Raw genomic sequence first — 17,674 nt, 5'->3', positions numbered from 1 at the left:
GTAACAGTCGAACTTTGCAGCTCTTGTTGTTGTGGCTGTTGTCGCTGAGCCACGTGTGTGGCAGAAACTTTACGTGTAGTATGTATGGGACCTGGAGGGCCTGGAGTTTCAACTACCGTCAAAAGCTTAACGACCACTTAGAGCACCACATTGCTGAGGTCGGTGATTATGCAATTTTAGTGGAGTTTATTGTGTATACGAAGGGAATAACGTGGGCATGAGATCCACTCCACTATTTTAATCAGACCCTCTTTTTTATATTTCTTATCACACTATCGAAATACATTTAAAATATAATATCTAAAAATAACAGCAACATTCAAACTAAATTTAAATATAATTCTATAACTTTACCATAAGACAATATTTAATTTTAAATGAAATCGCATTAATCGAAAGTGCCAAACGAAATTAAGCTGCCAGACTGTATAAGTATTTTCCGTGTCCGATTACATTAAATGTATTCTAACACACCACCAAGATATGCATGTTCGAATGCTTCAAAATCTTGCTCTTTACTTAGTCCAATTAGAAGTGCTGCAAAAATACTCAAACCAACAACATCACATCACAGACCCACAGAGAACCATAGCCAAGCGAACCGAATTTGACTTTATTAAATTAACGTTTCATGTTCGTTTAATGAACAAAGTAAAGATGAAAATAATGATGCAGTTAGTTAGCCTAGGAGGAAATGAGGAAGGGCGGGCGAAGTAAACGTGTCGCTTACACGACGAGCACACGAAAACAAAAGACGTCAAAGCGAAAAATGCCGCAAGATGTTGCCGCATTTTGTTGCTGGCAACGCGTTGCTGCGGCTTTTTTGCGTAACAAGCCACTCTAATGACAATATTGGCACTTACAACAATAACAACAGCAGCCACAGCAGCGACAATGAACGTGGCACTGCCGAGCGGTGGTCTGGGCAACAACAACAACAACAACAATAATAATTTTTGTGGTTATTACCAAGATTACAACGGCAACAGCAATGGCAACTTTTACCCCACACACACACACAAACTCACACACAAATAAACGCACACACTCAAGGCATGTCGCAGGACAGTTTACTCTCGAAACCAGCTTCTCACTCACACAACCACATACAGACTCGTCATCACACGTGTACACACGAATAAGTGTGCATGAGTGTGTATGTCTGGTTGTGTGTGAGTGCGAAAGTGTGTGTAGAAACATTTATAGTCTGCCTTAGAATTGGCGACGCTTAGCAGACTGAGGGACGAGGCAAGGACAACGATGAGAATTCAAGTTGAAGGCGGCGCAATGTTTTCATTTTTAATGAAAGCACGTAAAATGCGAAAAATTCTAGAGCAAGAGAGAGAGAGAAGAAGAGAGAAAAACGAGAGAGTGGGAACAACAACCATACACACATGTTGTGGCAGACATTCATAGATTTGGTTTAATTATAATTCTAGACGCGTTTATCACATCAACAACAATACAACACACAAAACTCTCTCACTCTCTACGTGCTTATAAACATACATTTTTGTCGGAATTCAACAGCGCACTTGTACTTGAAATATTACATAGTCACACACTCACACACGCACATACACACGCGCGCGCCCATATTCATATAGAGCCTCAGCACAGACAATTCGCTATTATGTCTGGGTACCCACAAAATGCGTTTTTCATCAGCTAAGCCAAAAGAGACAAAAAAGAAAAACTAAAAAACAAACACACAATTTCACATACTCGCAAAGGCAGAACAACAATATTTTGTGGAAAATTTTGAATATTCTTTAGGCAAAAATGGACGCATTGTCATGCTACAACACAGACAACATTTAATCTCTACCCTATAAAAGGTCAATTCACTATTATCTTTCAATTAGTTTTCTGAAGAGTAGAATTCATTTCGTAAATAAATAAAATTACCCACAGAATATTCTTTATTTTTTTAAACTTTGATTATAAACTAAATAACTAAATTTTGGACTATGTCAGGGTATTTTGTTTTCTTGCTAACAATATTCGGTTATGCTATAGTGCATCCCAGGATATCTACACGCCTGTCATATATTTTTTCAAACTCAAACCGCATTATTCTGATTTATTTTTGCAGTTTTGTTGTCATCTCTTTGCCATCTTTCTCAAGTTGTTCATGTTATGGCTTTACTTAGTCCTTTGTTCATTTCAAATATTTATGTTTTTGCTTGACAACAATTTTCCTACCTTCTTTCTTTTAGTTACACAGGCTCTTTGAATTCTTTATGATGTAATTTCTCAGTGCGATCAAAAGCATTCCTCAACAACAATTGCACAAACGGCAAACTTAAAAGTTTCATTTTGAAATGACAATACTTAGTTTAGTTAACGAAGCAACTAAATTAAGTATGAAAGGTGAATACCTAAAAAAAATCAATTAACTATCTCAGATTTAATTTGAATTTAATTTTTACAAAAAAAAAAAAAAAACATATATTCATTTTCAGTATATTTAACAATATTCGTTTCAGTTATGTCGAGAAATCACAGCAATATTCTCGCCTGAGCATTAAGCTATTTCCAAGCTAATCAGCTTATGTGCTTTCAAAACTTTTAATGTATGGAAAAAATAATATGTTTTTGTTGTTTTTTTTTTCAAACGTATTGTATTGCTGCCATGCTTGTGGAATATTATAAATGTGGCATATGCAACATGAAACACTAATCCTAATTAAGCTCACTATGAGGCTTATGCCAGCTGTGATTTAACTCACACCGCTTACTGACTTACTATATTTAGATACATATCGTTGTTTTACGTTTACGTATAAATTGATATGTGGAACTGTTGAGCTGGCTAATGATAAGCACTTAACTTTCTCTGAGCAATCACACACATCATGGTCAGCACCTTTGTCCCTCCTTGTCACGCCACGTCAAGAGGTTAATACAGTCAAAGAAGAAGAAGTTATGCAGACAAACATCAGAGGAAGAAAAGTGGTTAAGGCTACGAATAACTACAAATAGAATTGAAATGCTAAATATGTATGTGGGGTCTTATGCAACGAAAGAAATGTGTCAGCATAGAAAATAATATTTATTTGATGTTTCCGTTATCATCGAGAATAACAACAACAACGCACTGACTGACATCAGTATCCGCCTGGCAAACATTTGTGCAAGTCTGGAGTAGCAAACTAGAGCCGAAGTGCACACTGACGAAGGGCTCAGAAATGGTGGAATAGTTGAAGTTGCTGGCCAAGTGGCTGAGCAACAGACGGATTGGGGCGGAGTCAAAGTTGGACTGCACTTCAGAGGAAATGCTTAGGCATGCAATAATCTAATGTGTAAATATGAACGGTAAATGGCTGTGGCAGTCGTTGTGGCTATGGCGAATGGAGGCGTGGCGCACACAACATGTTACATGCCACTAAAATCTAAATAAGTAAAATGGAAACGGAGATGAAAAGATTTCACTTCTGCTTGGAGTTTCTTTGCTAGCTTTTATTGCTTCAATTGCTTCATCACATGCACATGTGTGGAAGGCGGTGGACGAGGCGCAGGCGGAGGCAGAGGGCAGGCAAGTCGCCAACAATTGGGACTCTGACTAGTCCCAGACGAAGGCACGTGCACTTGAGAACGCCAAATGCGCCAAATGCGACGGCGACAGCTACATGAGATGCCGACGTCGCCCACAATGACGCCAATGCCAACTCCAAAAAGTCGATAATAATAGGTTGAAATTCAGTAAAAAGAATGAGAGAAAAATACAAACTACGCAGACAAATTCGTTTGAAAAGGGTAAAGGAATGTAATAATACTTAAAAAGTTGAAATTCGACTAAGGCGAGGCATGCCAAAACAACAACAACAACAACAACGATGATGACGGATATAAGTACAATGCGTGAGGCTCAGACATAGGCAGAGTTGGAACCACTAGTCGTATGAGTTATATGCGAAGTTCAACGATCATTGTATGTGTGTGTTTTGCCTTTCCTGCGCCTTTGCATTCACTTTGCCTGACTCTTAGTGCTTGCTGCTTGACTTCTAAGTGGTATTTACTCATCCCCCTCTCTCTCTCTATCTCGTACCCTTCGATTCACCACATCTTACATATGCTGGAAGTGTTGTGTTGCAGTCTGTGCTCGGCTTCGATTTGTCATTTTGCTGCCACGACAAGGCGACTGTCATGGCAGGAAGCAAGTAAAAGGAAAAAAAAGACAACTTCAATTCTTTGCATACTTTTGTGTGCCGAATTTGAATTCAATTTCTGACGCTGAAAGGTTTTTAATCTTGTTATCTGGCGACTGTTTTGCCCCTTCGTTAAACTCCTTCCATTGAGCCTTGAGCTCAATTTGAGCCGTTTGCAGGCTCTTCTCATTGTTATTGTTGTTGTTGGCGTATCTGTCATCGTAGCTGGTTGTTGGCCCAGAACAACCCTCGTTATATTTTGGCCAGTTGATTAGCTTAACCATTTTCTGGTATTATGCTATGCGTTATGCGTTGTGACAGCCAGTTTTGTTATTCAAATAATGCGAGTTGAAAAGCCATATCCGCTCTTCAAATTCATTTCAGATATTGCATTAATAACCCTCCTTCGAGTATGACACTTTAACAGCATTAAGGCAGTGAATATTTATGAGAGCCATGATATATCTCATCTCATGCGATATCAACTAGCTCTAGGCAACCAATACAATTGTGGCTATGTCGAGATACTCATGCGTTAAAAATGATTTGGTCTGCTATTCGTTTGGTCGCCGCTTGCATTTGGTAAGAGGATTAAAATGGCCAATGGCCAGATTTCCATGTAGTGTCAAGCGGATAGTACTATACGCGTTTTTAGATTGTTAATTGATTTTTGAACAATGCACGAAACTTGTGATTCTTGTCATGTTGTACATGATATAACGAAGCACAATTTCGCCATGAATTTCGGTGCATTTTTTACGTTTCTGCGTTACACCGCTAAAAAAAAAACACAACACAAAAAAAATAAGGAAAGTGAAAGTAAACGCATGGGTGAAGAATTTTCACTGAAATTCTTTTCGCAACGATGAAATAAAAAAAAATACTCGCGTTGTATGCTGTTAGTCTGTGCACGCATTTTGCAAATTTACCACAAAGCGGCCCGTCCCTGGCTTCAGATTCAGCTGCGGCATGGCGTGGCATCGGCATTGGCACCAGCTTCGGTGTAGATTATAAAAGTAAACCTACGGCCACGTAGCAGAGGGATATAAAGCGTAAACTCACGCACACATTGCGAACAATAATAAAAAAAACGAGCGAACGAGAGAGAGTGAACAGAACGCCAGCAGCGGCCACGTAACGCCCAAAAATCACACGCCCGCCCAAAAAAAAAAATAAAAGAAGCGAGCCAAAGAAAAACACATTAAAAATGGCAAACAAAATGGCAGACATATTTTTCTCAACCGAAAAGGTGAATACAAATAAATGCTGCATACTTCTCGGCGCGCTCTGCCAAAAACTCACATTTGTTTAGTGCTTAATGCTTTGCATGCGAAGCAGGTGCTACATAACTTATCAGATCGCCTTGCCCTGCAGAAGAACAACCGAAATGAAACTGATTTATATACTGAAAGTGCCATTGAAAAATGTTTAAGCTACTTACGATTCCCTCTTATTGTTGGTTTACCCATGGCAGAGGATATTATGTTGCTATAATTCTGTCACGAAATAACAATAACATGAATTCGCCAATGATCGAATCGAAATCGTATGAAATATGAAAGGGTATGTTCTTTTCGATCACAGTTATTTTGATATTCGTTTGCTTAACAATGCATTTTCATCAGGTGGAGGTTAAAATCAATTAAAGATAGTATTTATTATTGTTTTAAATTTTTGTTTTTCTTCAATATTTTCAGCATCAAATTCTGCATTGCATAGCCATGAAAGTACCTGGCACTTACCTCACTTTTCCGACTCTCAATTTGTTCGGCACAAACAAACAAATTTTTCGAGCTGCAATTTCATTTGGCATCAATTTAATAAATAAGCCTGCGAGGGCAAATAAAAAGCAGACGCTGATGGCGCCGTCGTAATTTTGGTTTATAGTCGCGGATCTGTTAATGCGCTGACTACCGGTCGCCAGTGCAGTGAATACTTCCACCGTCTCTCTGCACCTCTCGTCCTCGTTCCGTAAATGATGCACATAAATAAAAATCACTGAGGCTTGAATTTTGCATACACTTTTTTTATTCAGCGAGAAAAAGCGCGTGAAAATTGCCCGTGTATAAATAATGGGCGCCAATGGTCATGCCCATGTCTACGCCCACCACCATCAGAATCAGCAACGGCATCGGGAGCATCACTCGATGCAGCTTCTGCTGCATTATAGTATTTACTGTTGCAATTTGCTAAAGTTATTTATGGCATTGTGAATGCCACCACTTTATTGGTTTTGTGTTAACATTTTCCACCAAGAGTTGTCAAGTTATTTTCTCCTTATATTTATTTCATTTTACGTTTCTTATTTTTGCACTCGAACAACAATAGTTTGCGCACTCGAGGCTCCATTATCGTGCAACTATGTATCTTAAAGTCGAAAATAGTTTATCAACTTAAAAGCTGTATAGTTCCACTCAAGCTAACTTCACAAGTGGTGTCTCGGCTCAGTCGCAGATACCACACAAAGACAAAAGTTTCTTTTGTACCGCATGACGCAAATCACCAGAAATTTCTGCCTCCCTGCGATCTGCCAAATTCAACATGAGAAACCGCATTTTGCCTCTAATAAATCCAGACAAAACCAGCCTTTTGGCAAAAGTAAATTTATAGCTTGGCTTCTTGGTTTCCTTCCCATTCCCGATTTTTTTTTCAGTGATTTGCTCAGCCTTATAATTCATAGTTTAATTGGCCAAGTCACTGGAGAAGGCGATGAGAAGCCTGTAACGGCAGTTTTATTTATGTCGCCTTAAATGTAAAATATTTGGCACAAAATCAAAAGACGCGACGCTGCTAAATCATACTTGCGTGAGAAATTTATGTGCTCGGGGAAACGCCCACAAAAGTTGCAACAAACAAAACGGCTGCAAACTTGGCAGCCATTTGGCTAATTATTGGCCAAAGTTAAGACTCACACACACACACAGACAATCCACGCTAAGACCAATAGTAGTAACCAGCATTAGCATTTGCTATACCAGTAGTCGTTTAATCCCTGGAAACAATCAGCTCTATGCTTGTTGCTGTCAGATGATGCTGAATCTGAAGCTGACGCTGAGCAGAGGATTCAAACAGAGTCAGTCAGTCCCCTGGCAGGCGTGCATAAATAGCAGCTGGACCAATTAGTCGACTTGGGAATGCCTGGACAACCCTCATCAGGGCTTAAATGAAAAACGTCCACAAAGTGTTTCGTAAGCCGCTTCAAGCAAGTGGAGTTAGGTCTACTGGGCGTAACCAAATCAACGGTGAGTATAGTGCAGACAGTATCTGGAACAGGGCAATCATTTCCTTTGTAGTAATTCACATGTTTTTTACGTGTGACAACTGAAAAGTTCATCCAAAGAACATATGTGTGTCACAGTTGGCTTAAGTCAAATAGAAGCGCACACTATATACCCTGGAAAGCAAATCATTTGTTTGGCTGACTTTTGAGTTATTACAAGCTTAGCATCTGAGATTAAAACTTGGTAAACTAAGAAATAATAAACTCTCTGATTTACTTAAATTTTAATTTTATAAAATCTGCCATCTACACAGATGGTGATTGTATGTAAGTGTGTGCCTCCAAGTGGGCCAGATTTGAGGAGTAGCAGCACTTCAAAGATATCCTTGGTGTTTTTGTTTTGATTTCCCCAAACGACAGGCTGAAGACAGTGAACTGTTTTGTCACACATACGAGTCAAGCTCTACACACGAAAGTCAGCAAAGTTTTTGCCCAAGTGTTTTTCTTTCCGTCTTCACAAACGTCTGCAGCACCTCTCACAACCTCTCGGCATAGAACTCCTCCCAGTGCTTATCACACGTCAAAGGCGCTTTTTGTCTTTGCCGAAATCGGCTTCAATTTAAGCTCTGCCATGGCTGTTGCTGCGTGTAAAAAGTTCTGTTATATAAACATTGTGTGATTGTTAGAAAAACATGTGCCGCCGGCATACACAAACACTTGCACACTCTCACACACGCACACACACTGTTACCGCTCACATGCAAAATGGAGACAAAGACAAACTCATCAAACAACGCCATCATCTGCATATGCGATTGTCCTCATCGTCATCGTCATTCTTTATGATGAAAAATCACATATTTTTTCTGCACATTTCGCTTCTGTATCGCTCTGTGTCTCTATGCTTATGTGCGCGTATGTAAACGTAGAGGATGTGTGGGAATAAAGTCGCTTTTATAGTCCCAAGATTAGGTTAATCCTTTCGCTGTTTGCCATTGCTAACTGACGTCCTTTGTTCTAATGATGGAAATGCGCCGAGCATGCGTTAAAGAGCGTGTGAAAAGCCTGGCTATAACTCTTTCGCCAACTTAGGGCTGCGTGTTGGCCTAATGAAAGCAGTTACAGTTTATTGTACACGCACACATCCATACGTACTTACATACAAAAACTGACACGGACAGAAAAAGCAAAAGCAAAAGCAGCTACAGCAGCAGCAGCAGCCGCAACAGCGACAGTGACAGCTAAGCAATACATACGCACGAATACATCCACAGAGATATCCTTAATGAACTCGTCGTTGGAGAATACAAAAAAAAAACATCGCGCAACTTGATAATCATTTTGAGGCATCCTTAGTCCTGGTGTCAACTTCAAATCCAGCGCATCTTGTGAAGCGACTTTCATACACCACCATTCAACCGAATGTCTCTCCCCCGCCGTGCAACAAAGTTCAGCATAATTTACGATGTATTAAGCGATTTTAAACATAAAGTTCCTTTTGTTGCTACTTTTTTGCAACGTCCTTAGACAGGCACATAAAAAGGTGTGGCATATACATAAGAGAATACCCAGCACCCTACTCACAACACCTCCAGACCCAAGCAAATGCTTGCTTTTTTGAGGACGCATGCAGTTGACATGTGCGTTGAGGTTGATTAAATTAATGAAATAAATTATGAGCTGCTTTTAAATTGAGTGTGCGCCATCTTGAAATTAATAAAGTGGCTGTAGGCAGTGGCCATGGCAGCCGTTCAACCTCTTCACTTACTTCTACACCATTTTTTGACCTGTTCACTTTTAAAAATTTTAATTACAAGGAGCCATTTCTAATATCATAAATATGTAAAAGCATTTAATTATCCTTAATAGTTGGATACGAAAAGTTGAGTATTTTAATTCGATTCTCTATATTTAGCATTAGAATATAATTAAGTTTGTGTTTATTATGAGATTAATGTATTCAATTATAATAAAGTTAACAGGTCTCTCACAGTCAAAACTTTGCTGTTACTCTTCTTACGTGTTTAATTTAAACAAAATAAATAAAGCATTTAAGCCAACGACGATAAGCAGATGACAGGTGACAGGCGAGAGGTGACGCCGTTTGGCCTCTGACGTGTTTGCAATGGCTTTGCGAATGCTCAAACTTATGCACGCACTTCAATAGATCTGCATTTTATTACGCATACGCAACGGTGTGCAGTAAAGATAAGCATATATCTTATTATCCAGTTAGCTTTTTTGACATTGCTGTCTGCAGACACATCTCGCATAAGGTTTCTGTTTGTGTTTGCTACCCAAAGCCGTAAAGATGAATTTCGAATGAAATTCTATTTGGGTTTCATCTTGTTAATGTCATCGTTGTCTACATCATTGCCAACGCAAAAAGATACGTATTAATACAAGTTCGTTTCTGGGTTTTTTGAGGCACACATTTCAGCACAGTTGCTGTCAGTCTCTCAAGAAATGCAATAAAAGCACAATATGCGACTGCATCCCATTTACAGAGCATGTCGTAAGTCTAATGCAATGGATTTCAATAGGACAACAATGCCGCCTGCTTACTCACTGCTCACTACTCACTGATGTCCAGTGCTGTCCTGTGTATGTGCTGGACTGTGAGAAGTGACCAAAACTGAGAAATTTCCAACACTGTGCTGCAGTTGTGAGGACTTGCTGGGGCTTAGGGCACACGAACATGTCGAGAAATGGGTGCAATGCAATACAATTGCTGCTACAACAACTGCCAACTGCAACGGCAATTGCAGCACAATAACAACAATGCCAGTTGCATCAACAAAAGCCACCAAATTAGCAGACACACACACACACACACAGGCACTTACACACAACAGGAAAAGGACTGCACAGTGGCCTCCTTAACAATGGACCAGCACAAATTGCCAGCCATAGGGTGAAACATGAGGTGGCAACGAGAACAAGAGACATACACGGAGAGAGAGATAGAGAAGTGACTTTTGCTACCTGACAGTATGGACGGAACGGAGAGGTGTGTGTCGGTTGCAGTCTGACATATCCTGATGCATTTCATAAGGCGCCTTCATAGCATTTACCAAAATGCCCAAGTCAAGAGATTCTGAATAGAAATTAGTGTGTTTCATTCAAGTGATCTCTACGTGTTTGGACTGTTAATCGTTTCCCAACACTCTGTTATCTCACCTTGCACTCAAATGCACAGATTTGCAATTTCAAAACTACGAAGAGTTGTGTACGACTTTATTTATTCTCCAATTGTTTGACATTGATATTAAACACAAAGTTGGCTGAGAGAGTTACAATAAAATTTCAATTAGTTATTCTCCCTATGTTAAGTAACAATTACTAGAAGCAGCAGCATCAAAATTAAAGCAGTAACTAAATTATATGCTAGAAATCATCGTCGTCGTCATCATCATCGATGATGGCCACACGACGCCGCTTGGCTGGTTCTGAGCTGGCTGGCTTTTTGCGTGCCAGAAAGTTGATATCCTCATCGTCTGTATCTGCCTCATCCCGTTGGCCATCTTGCTCATTGTCACTGCGTGGGCGTTTGTTTGCCTTGTTGGGGGGCATGGCGCCAGCATCATCGTTGTCGCTATCCGAGTCAATTACATTAGCACGACGTGTGCGCTGCAAGGACGACGACGACGACAACGACGATGTCTTGATTGTGTTATTTGCCTGCAATATGGCATTCTCTTTGTCATGATCCGACAGCACCACCGATTCTTTTTCTCTCTGTTCCTGCTCCTTTTCCTCTTCCTCCTCCAGCTCTAGTAATCGTGCCCGATAGTCTTCCGAGTTGAAGTTGAATGCATCATCGTCCTCCTCATCCTCGGCAGCGGCAGCATCAGACTCAGCTCTGGCAGACTCACTCAAAACCATATCGCTCAATTGGATTTTAGTGGCGCGTTTAGCTTTCAATTGTTCAAATAAATCATCCGTATTGGGCTTGCCAGGCCGTTCCTGCTCCTCCTCCGGTTCCGGTTCATCCTCACTGGACTCATCAGGCCGCCGCTTCTTGCGTGCCAATTTGCGGGCTATTTCATTTACTTCCTCGTCATCGTCCGAGTCCTTTTGTTGTTGCTTAGCCTTAGTCTTGCGCTGACGTTTTCCCTTGTCCTTGCTGACGCTGGCTTTAGAAAGTGGCTCGCGATGTTCCACCTCATCATCGCTTTTGCTATACATGATGCTTTCCAGTTTACGCTGCTGTTCAGCCGTTATATTGCCGGTTGATGCCTGCTTTCGCTGCCTGCTGCACTTGTCCAGATAATCTTCCTCCTCTTCGTCCTCTTCATCGGTGTTGCCAACCGGCGACGGCTCTTCCTCCTCTTCGCTTTCATTGTCTTCTTCGACTTCCTCTCCACCTACGATTTTGGCGCGTAGCTTCAAATCCGCCGCATTCAGATAGATTGGAATACGCCAATAATTTTCCATGCCTACAATGGGCGGCTGCAAGCCCAATGCAACGAGCATCTTTTGGAACTCACTCTGTTCCATGGCCTCCTTTTGCACTTCCTGCAGCGGCAAAAGCGGCACGCCATCCTCATCTTCGGCAGCCTCTTCAATGTCCTCGCTGGCTTCCTCTAGGCTCTCCTTTAACCAGTCAATGGCCAGTTGATACTTTTCCATATCCACCTGTGATATTAAGGCACGTACTGTGCCTATATCCAGAGGAGTGCGCACGATCTGGCGTGGCTTGGCTTTGGCAGCTTTTTTTGGTTTAGAAACTGCATTCTCGAACATCGGTTCTTCCATATAATCTTCACCACCGCTTTCGTTATCGCTCTGCGGTTGATTTTTGGACTTTCCCTTGCTCTTTTTCTCCTTGACAGGCATAATCTCGGATTTGTCTGCTATCAAATGAATTTGCAGCATGCGCTTGATGATCTGTTGCTTATTGCGACGCTCTCCGAACTCCGCCACAATGCGCTGCAGACAGTCTGAGAGGGGAAACAAACACATTGTATTGATTAATCAATTTGCATAAATATTTGCAAAACTTCTACTAGACAACAATTGGCAATGTTTGTATTGAATAGCAAAGAACTGGCATGAAAGCAACTACTCACCTGGCTCCAAACGATGCTGATCGTATAAGCTGCTTAGCTCCTCGTCCTCTTCCGGCTGCCAAAGGTTTTTTGCCGCCCAGCGCGGCTTTGGTGGAGCGCTTCGTTGGCGCCTTGAAGTGTATGTCCATGTCCTTCAGCTTCTTCAGTATGCCGCGTCGTGTGCGTGTCTTGTCTACCAAATTGTCCAGAATCCAATCAATCACATCTGAAAGAGCACACACAATTGAGTTGCAGTTGTTGCTTGGTTTTCCTTTTTCCGTATTTCGTTCGTTTTTGTTGGTGTTGCTGTTGCCGTTGCTGGTTGTTCCCTCTGATTGCTTTCATTCATTTAGCGTAAATTGGGTTTTAATTTACAGTCGAGAGGGACAGTGTTTCGTTGGTTGGTCAGTTCAGTTTGAGTATTTGTCATAGTTACCCTTATCGGTTTCTGGATTCCGCTGATTCTCTTCGAAAAGGAAACGCAACTCCACCTCTTGTTCCTCGGTCCAGGCGCCTTTCGTGCCGCTGCAAAACAATAAACAGAACACAGAGCTAAAGCTGAGTAAGTTCCTCTAGGCAGCCAGGCCGACTGGCTATCATCATTTATCAACTTGGTGGAGGTCCCCAAACTAGCAACTAAACGACAGGCGCAGACAGGGCAGCCAACGGCTCAGTCAATCATGTGCCCATTGTGCTGATGGCCCTTTAACCCCAAAGTGACAGAGACCATCACCCTCGTCTCCTCTGTCTCTCTCTCTGTGGTGTGTCTGGCCTGTGTGTGTTCCCCGTTACTTACGTTTCGTAGACATCACAATAGCCAGTCTCCAGCTCATTCGCCTCCCGGATGCCTTTGTAAAATAATAACTCTGCATAGATTTTTGGATTAGTTGGTGCTACTTCGACAAATTTGCGCAGCACATAGATGCCCAAACGACGCAACTCCTCCTGATGGGTGTCACGTTCAACGCTGAAGACTTGTTGAAAGATGCGAAACAGCTTGGCCTGTTGGTTGAGGTTGGACGATGAGTTTAGTGGGGAACGAAGAAAATGCCACTTCATATATTCATATTCAAATGAAAAGTGCCGACAAAGACACAGCTCGAGCCACAAGTCGAGTGGTCTGGGTTCTTTAGCTATCCTGACTGCCATCCTGTGGTTGCCGCCTGCGGTTCGCCTGGCTTCTGCCAAAGCAAGATATCATTTGCAGTCGGCAAAACTTTATAAATGCCCGCCCCTCTACGGTCTCCCGCTCCTCTCTATGGCACTGTCGCCGCCGCCGTCAATCCCCCCCCCAGGACTGTCCACTTTTGTGCCCTGTCGGTTTTGTGTATCGTTGTCCTTGCTGCTGGCTGTCGTCCGTATTTGGAATTTAATTTATCCTATGATTGCGCAGACCCATTAGTGGTTTTGACTTTGCATATGATGCTACTTTTGTTTTGCTTGGGGTAACTAACTCACTCTATCCCTTTTTATCCCTACCGTCCAATCTCTTTCTTTCTCTCTCTCTCCATCACATTCTCTGCTTTCATTTCCCTTTCCCCGCCGTTTGTTTGCATCTTTTGATGGACACTGGACATGAGGAGCAATGCCCATCTGTGACTGAGCTGCAGACACTGAGCCGGTTTAGATGGCTCCGATATGATACGAGCATGTGGATGTCAGACTGAGAGACAGACGAACTGACTGGCTGTCTGGCAGACATGGTTAGTGGATACATTGGAGTCTACTCGCATGTCTGCTGCGCTGTTTAGTGCACAGAATGCGCCATTTTTGGTTACTTAAGTGATCAGCTGTAGTATAGAGGCCCCAAACAAATTTAAGCCAAAGTTACTAAGCGATGGCGATGACGATGACGATGTGGAACGAAGGGGAGAAGGCAGGCCGCAGCAGCCTGGCGCTGAATGTGATTTATGAACTCTGCTCAAAGAAAAGTTTAATTGCCAGCCGTGAAAAGCAGCGGCAACAGCAGCAGCAAACGCAAACACAAAAGCGGCGCATAAAATATATCTAAGCGAAAAGTGAAAGCCACATTAAGGAAGCACATTTGAAGATACTCTAACCGACATTTCAAAAAAAAAGAAAGATAAAGTTGTAGAGCTAAGAAAGAGTAAAAATTAAGATCACAGTGCAATAGCAATTTAACACGCTTTAAATGGTGTTTCGAGAAATTTAATTGCATTATATTTAGAGTTCAGCTCATAAGCTTATTGATATATTTGAACTACCCTATACCCTATGTTGCGAGCAACACAAGCGGGCATATTTGAATGCCCGCCGCCCCTCGAATCCGTCCTTCAGCAGCAGCAGTTAAAAAGTAAAACCCAAACAACTCTGCGGCTCAAGGCAACGCGTAAAAGGCTTAAAAAGTTCAAATTCCAGCTGACAGCAGAAGGACTAAAAATGGGACAAAGCAACTTAGAATGAGAGGGAGAGCAGTCATTGCGTAGCGAGCTCGTTGAGAAATATAAAGAACGCGCAGTAAATATCGTTTGTGGTTGCCACAAATAGAAAAAATAAAAAAAGGTTCGCTTAATTTGTACAAATTACCATAAAAATGAAACCAGCGAGAACAGAAAAAAAATTGGGCGCCTTTGGTGTGGAGACATACACAAGGAGCAGGAGACGCTGGGAAGGCTAAGTCGCAGTGTACTTTTTGCATTTGACGCTGATTTATGTGCTCCTAGTGCGGCACGGACACAGGTCCCGACAAAACAGAATTAAAAACAGCAGGCAAGCAACCAGCCGGATTGGCAGCAATGGAGTCGGAGCAAAACAGCAGCGAAATCATTTCGCTGTCACATTAAGAGGTCAAGGGGCAGGAGTTGGGGGATGTTGGTACTCACCTGATAGAGCATGCCGGGGCAGCTCAACCCGTAGGCAATGCGATGCAGGATGGTAACAGCCGCTTTTAGCGCCTTTGTCGGTATCTGCGTCCAGTCAGTCAGCACCAGAGTGCAGGCCCGCACAATTTTTGGATGCAGCAATCTGTGGGGTTGAATTTAATCATGCTCGTAATTCAGTGTAGGTTGTCGGGGAAAGGCAATGGCAATGGCACACAATTATGGTAAGAACTCCAATTAAATTATGCAAAATTTAACTAATTATGATTTAAGCGTTTATCCGGTACGGCGACATATACAAAGCAAGAGAGAGAGAGAAAGAGAGAGAGAGAGCTACACACAGAGGGTGAAAAGTTTTAGAAACATTTCAAAACAGCCAGCAAAATAGCAGCACAATTAAAATAAAACCCGCAACGCAAACTTGACGCCATTTTAATATAATTGTTGTAGCACTGACTCTCGCTCATGTTGTTATTGTTGTTGTTGTTATTCTTGTCGCTGTGGCCATTTAAAATAAAATTCCCCTTGTCCCCGCACTCGGCTCTGCGACATTCGACAGCTGTAGCTGTAGCTGTAACTGGGAGCGCCAAGTTCGTGGCCATAAAACTTTTGGCACAAGTAATTTCTGACGCTAATCCTTAATTAGTAGCCGGGAGCTGTTACGTTGACGTTGGCGTTGGCGTTGCCACTTGGTTCGCTTTTTGGTTGCCTTTCAATTAAAATTACAATTACAATTACAATTTTCAACACAACCATCAATGCAAACCGCCAACAAATGCCCATAGAACTTTTCCAAATAACAGGCAATAAAATGTGGCCAAAAAACGAACAAACAAACCAACTTAATACTCAAATGGCCTTTAGACTCTCTCTCTCTCTCTCTCTCAGCCTATCTCTCGCTCATTTTGTATCTCTTTCTCTGTCTCTCTCAGGGCTAATTTACCTGCGAGCAAAATCCTCAAATTTAAACGTTTTCTCTGTCAGTCCATTATCTGTTTAGAAAATGAGAAACGGAAGGGTGAAAGGAAACAGGCAAATGCCATTAGTTCACAAACGTTTTCCCTCTTTTTTTTGTATTTTGTGTTCGGCTTCAATACTTGCCTCGCTCTTCGTACTCCTCATTGGCCTCATCCTCATCACCATCCTGGTCATCATTCGCGTTGTCATCTGCAATCGGCTCGTCAGCGGCATCAACTGCAAAATAAATCAAAATAAAATTAATTAATTACGGACATTTTTTTGTAAAGGGCTTAACTTAAAGGTCGACTGCCTACATAATAATAGGATTGTTCTAAAATTAAATTATACTAAAAAAAGATAATGAAATTGTCATTTCTAAGCAACTCATTTGTTCGTCTGTCATTTCTAATTTCGTGGAACTAAAGGTATATTAAGATAGTACTAGTTAATGGTGCATATGTCCTTTGTGCACTCACTGAATTCACCACTGTAAAGTGAATCATCATTGAGTGCAACCTCCGCTCGAAATGAATTTGTTTTGAATGAGTGCAGCGAGTGCAGCACAACAAGCGCTTGGCAAATGGCCATTAACAATAATTACGATTGCAGCAATGCACAAACAAGTGCACTTCAGCTACAGTTCACAGTCACACACACACACACACACACACACACACACAGACAGTTAGTCAAGAGCACACTTCAGTGAAATAGAATGAAAGCATCAAATAGGGACGTTGCGGGTCAAGGCATGCGGCAAAAGAGACTGAACTAAACACTGCAACAATGCAACACAAATCGCATGCCAACTGACGCGGATGGATGCCAAAGGATGTGCTATTGCAGCAGCAACAGCTCTTCCAGTTCTGCAACTTTGGCTGCACCTGAAGTTTACCCAAAACGGCAACAAAGCCAAAAAATGGCAACGAGTTGCAACTTCATTATGCAGTTGCAGCTTGCAACGAGCAGCAGAGCCAAGTTATCTGCTGCTGCGTGTGTCGCTTTATTAACATCTTGAATGGGCGGCGAAACCGAGGACAACAAGCTGATATTTGGGTATGGGGACAGGTTGTTGTTGTTCTCTGTCTCTTTGTTAGCAGCGCTGTGCCCCATCATTAAAATACAATTTTCTGTGTCAGGTTCAAGCTGCAGCACCAAACACACAGTAGAGACACTCAGACAGACACAAGGATAAGAACGTGAGAAAGAGAGAGGGAAATGGAGACACACGGTGTGACAACGAACATGACTACAGGACTAAAGCGATGTTTGCGAATGTCCTTTTTGGGGGGCAGCTTTCGGTGCCTTGCAGCCTGCATTTGTTAGGAGGCGCCCAACAGGATACGGGAACAACACGGCCATTAAACATGAACCTCGTTACGGCGTCAATGTTGCCTGTGCTCATGCACAGGGCCCTTTTGCTCTTGTTCTTGTTGTCGTTGTCGTTGACGT

General features: G+C 42.0%; 1 protein-coding gene across 1 annotated transcript in view; it reads right to left on the bottom strand.

The window, feature by feature from the left end:
- Window positions 1-10,596: 10,596 nt before the first annotated feature.
- Window positions 10,597-17,674, bottom strand: part of LOC133839641 (protein timeless homolog) — a 63,361-nt gene continuing 56,283 nt past the window's right edge. Inside the window, 8 exon segments of the mRNA XM_062271271.1 lie at window positions 10,597-12,314; window positions 12,444-12,513; window positions 12,515-12,648; window positions 12,859-12,947; window positions 13,219-13,424; window positions 15,266-15,407; window positions 16,206-16,254; window positions 16,364-16,456. Coding sequence (XP_062127255.1) covers window positions 10,759-12,314; window positions 12,444-12,513; window positions 12,515-12,648; window positions 12,859-12,947; window positions 13,219-13,424; window positions 15,266-15,407; window positions 16,206-16,254; window positions 16,364-16,456 — 2,339 coding nt within the window. The 3' untranslated portion in view covers window positions 10,597-10,758.

The sequence above is a fragment of the Drosophila sulfurigaster genome, chromosome 2R, assembly GCF_023558435.1.
Source record: "Drosophila sulfurigaster albostrigata strain 15112-1811.04 chromosome 2R, ASM2355843v2, whole genome shotgun sequence".
Lineage (NCBI taxonomy): Eukaryota > Metazoa > Arthropoda > Insecta > Diptera > Drosophilidae > Drosophila > Drosophila sulfurigaster.
This window is presented reverse-complemented; position numbering and strand designations above follow the sequence as displayed.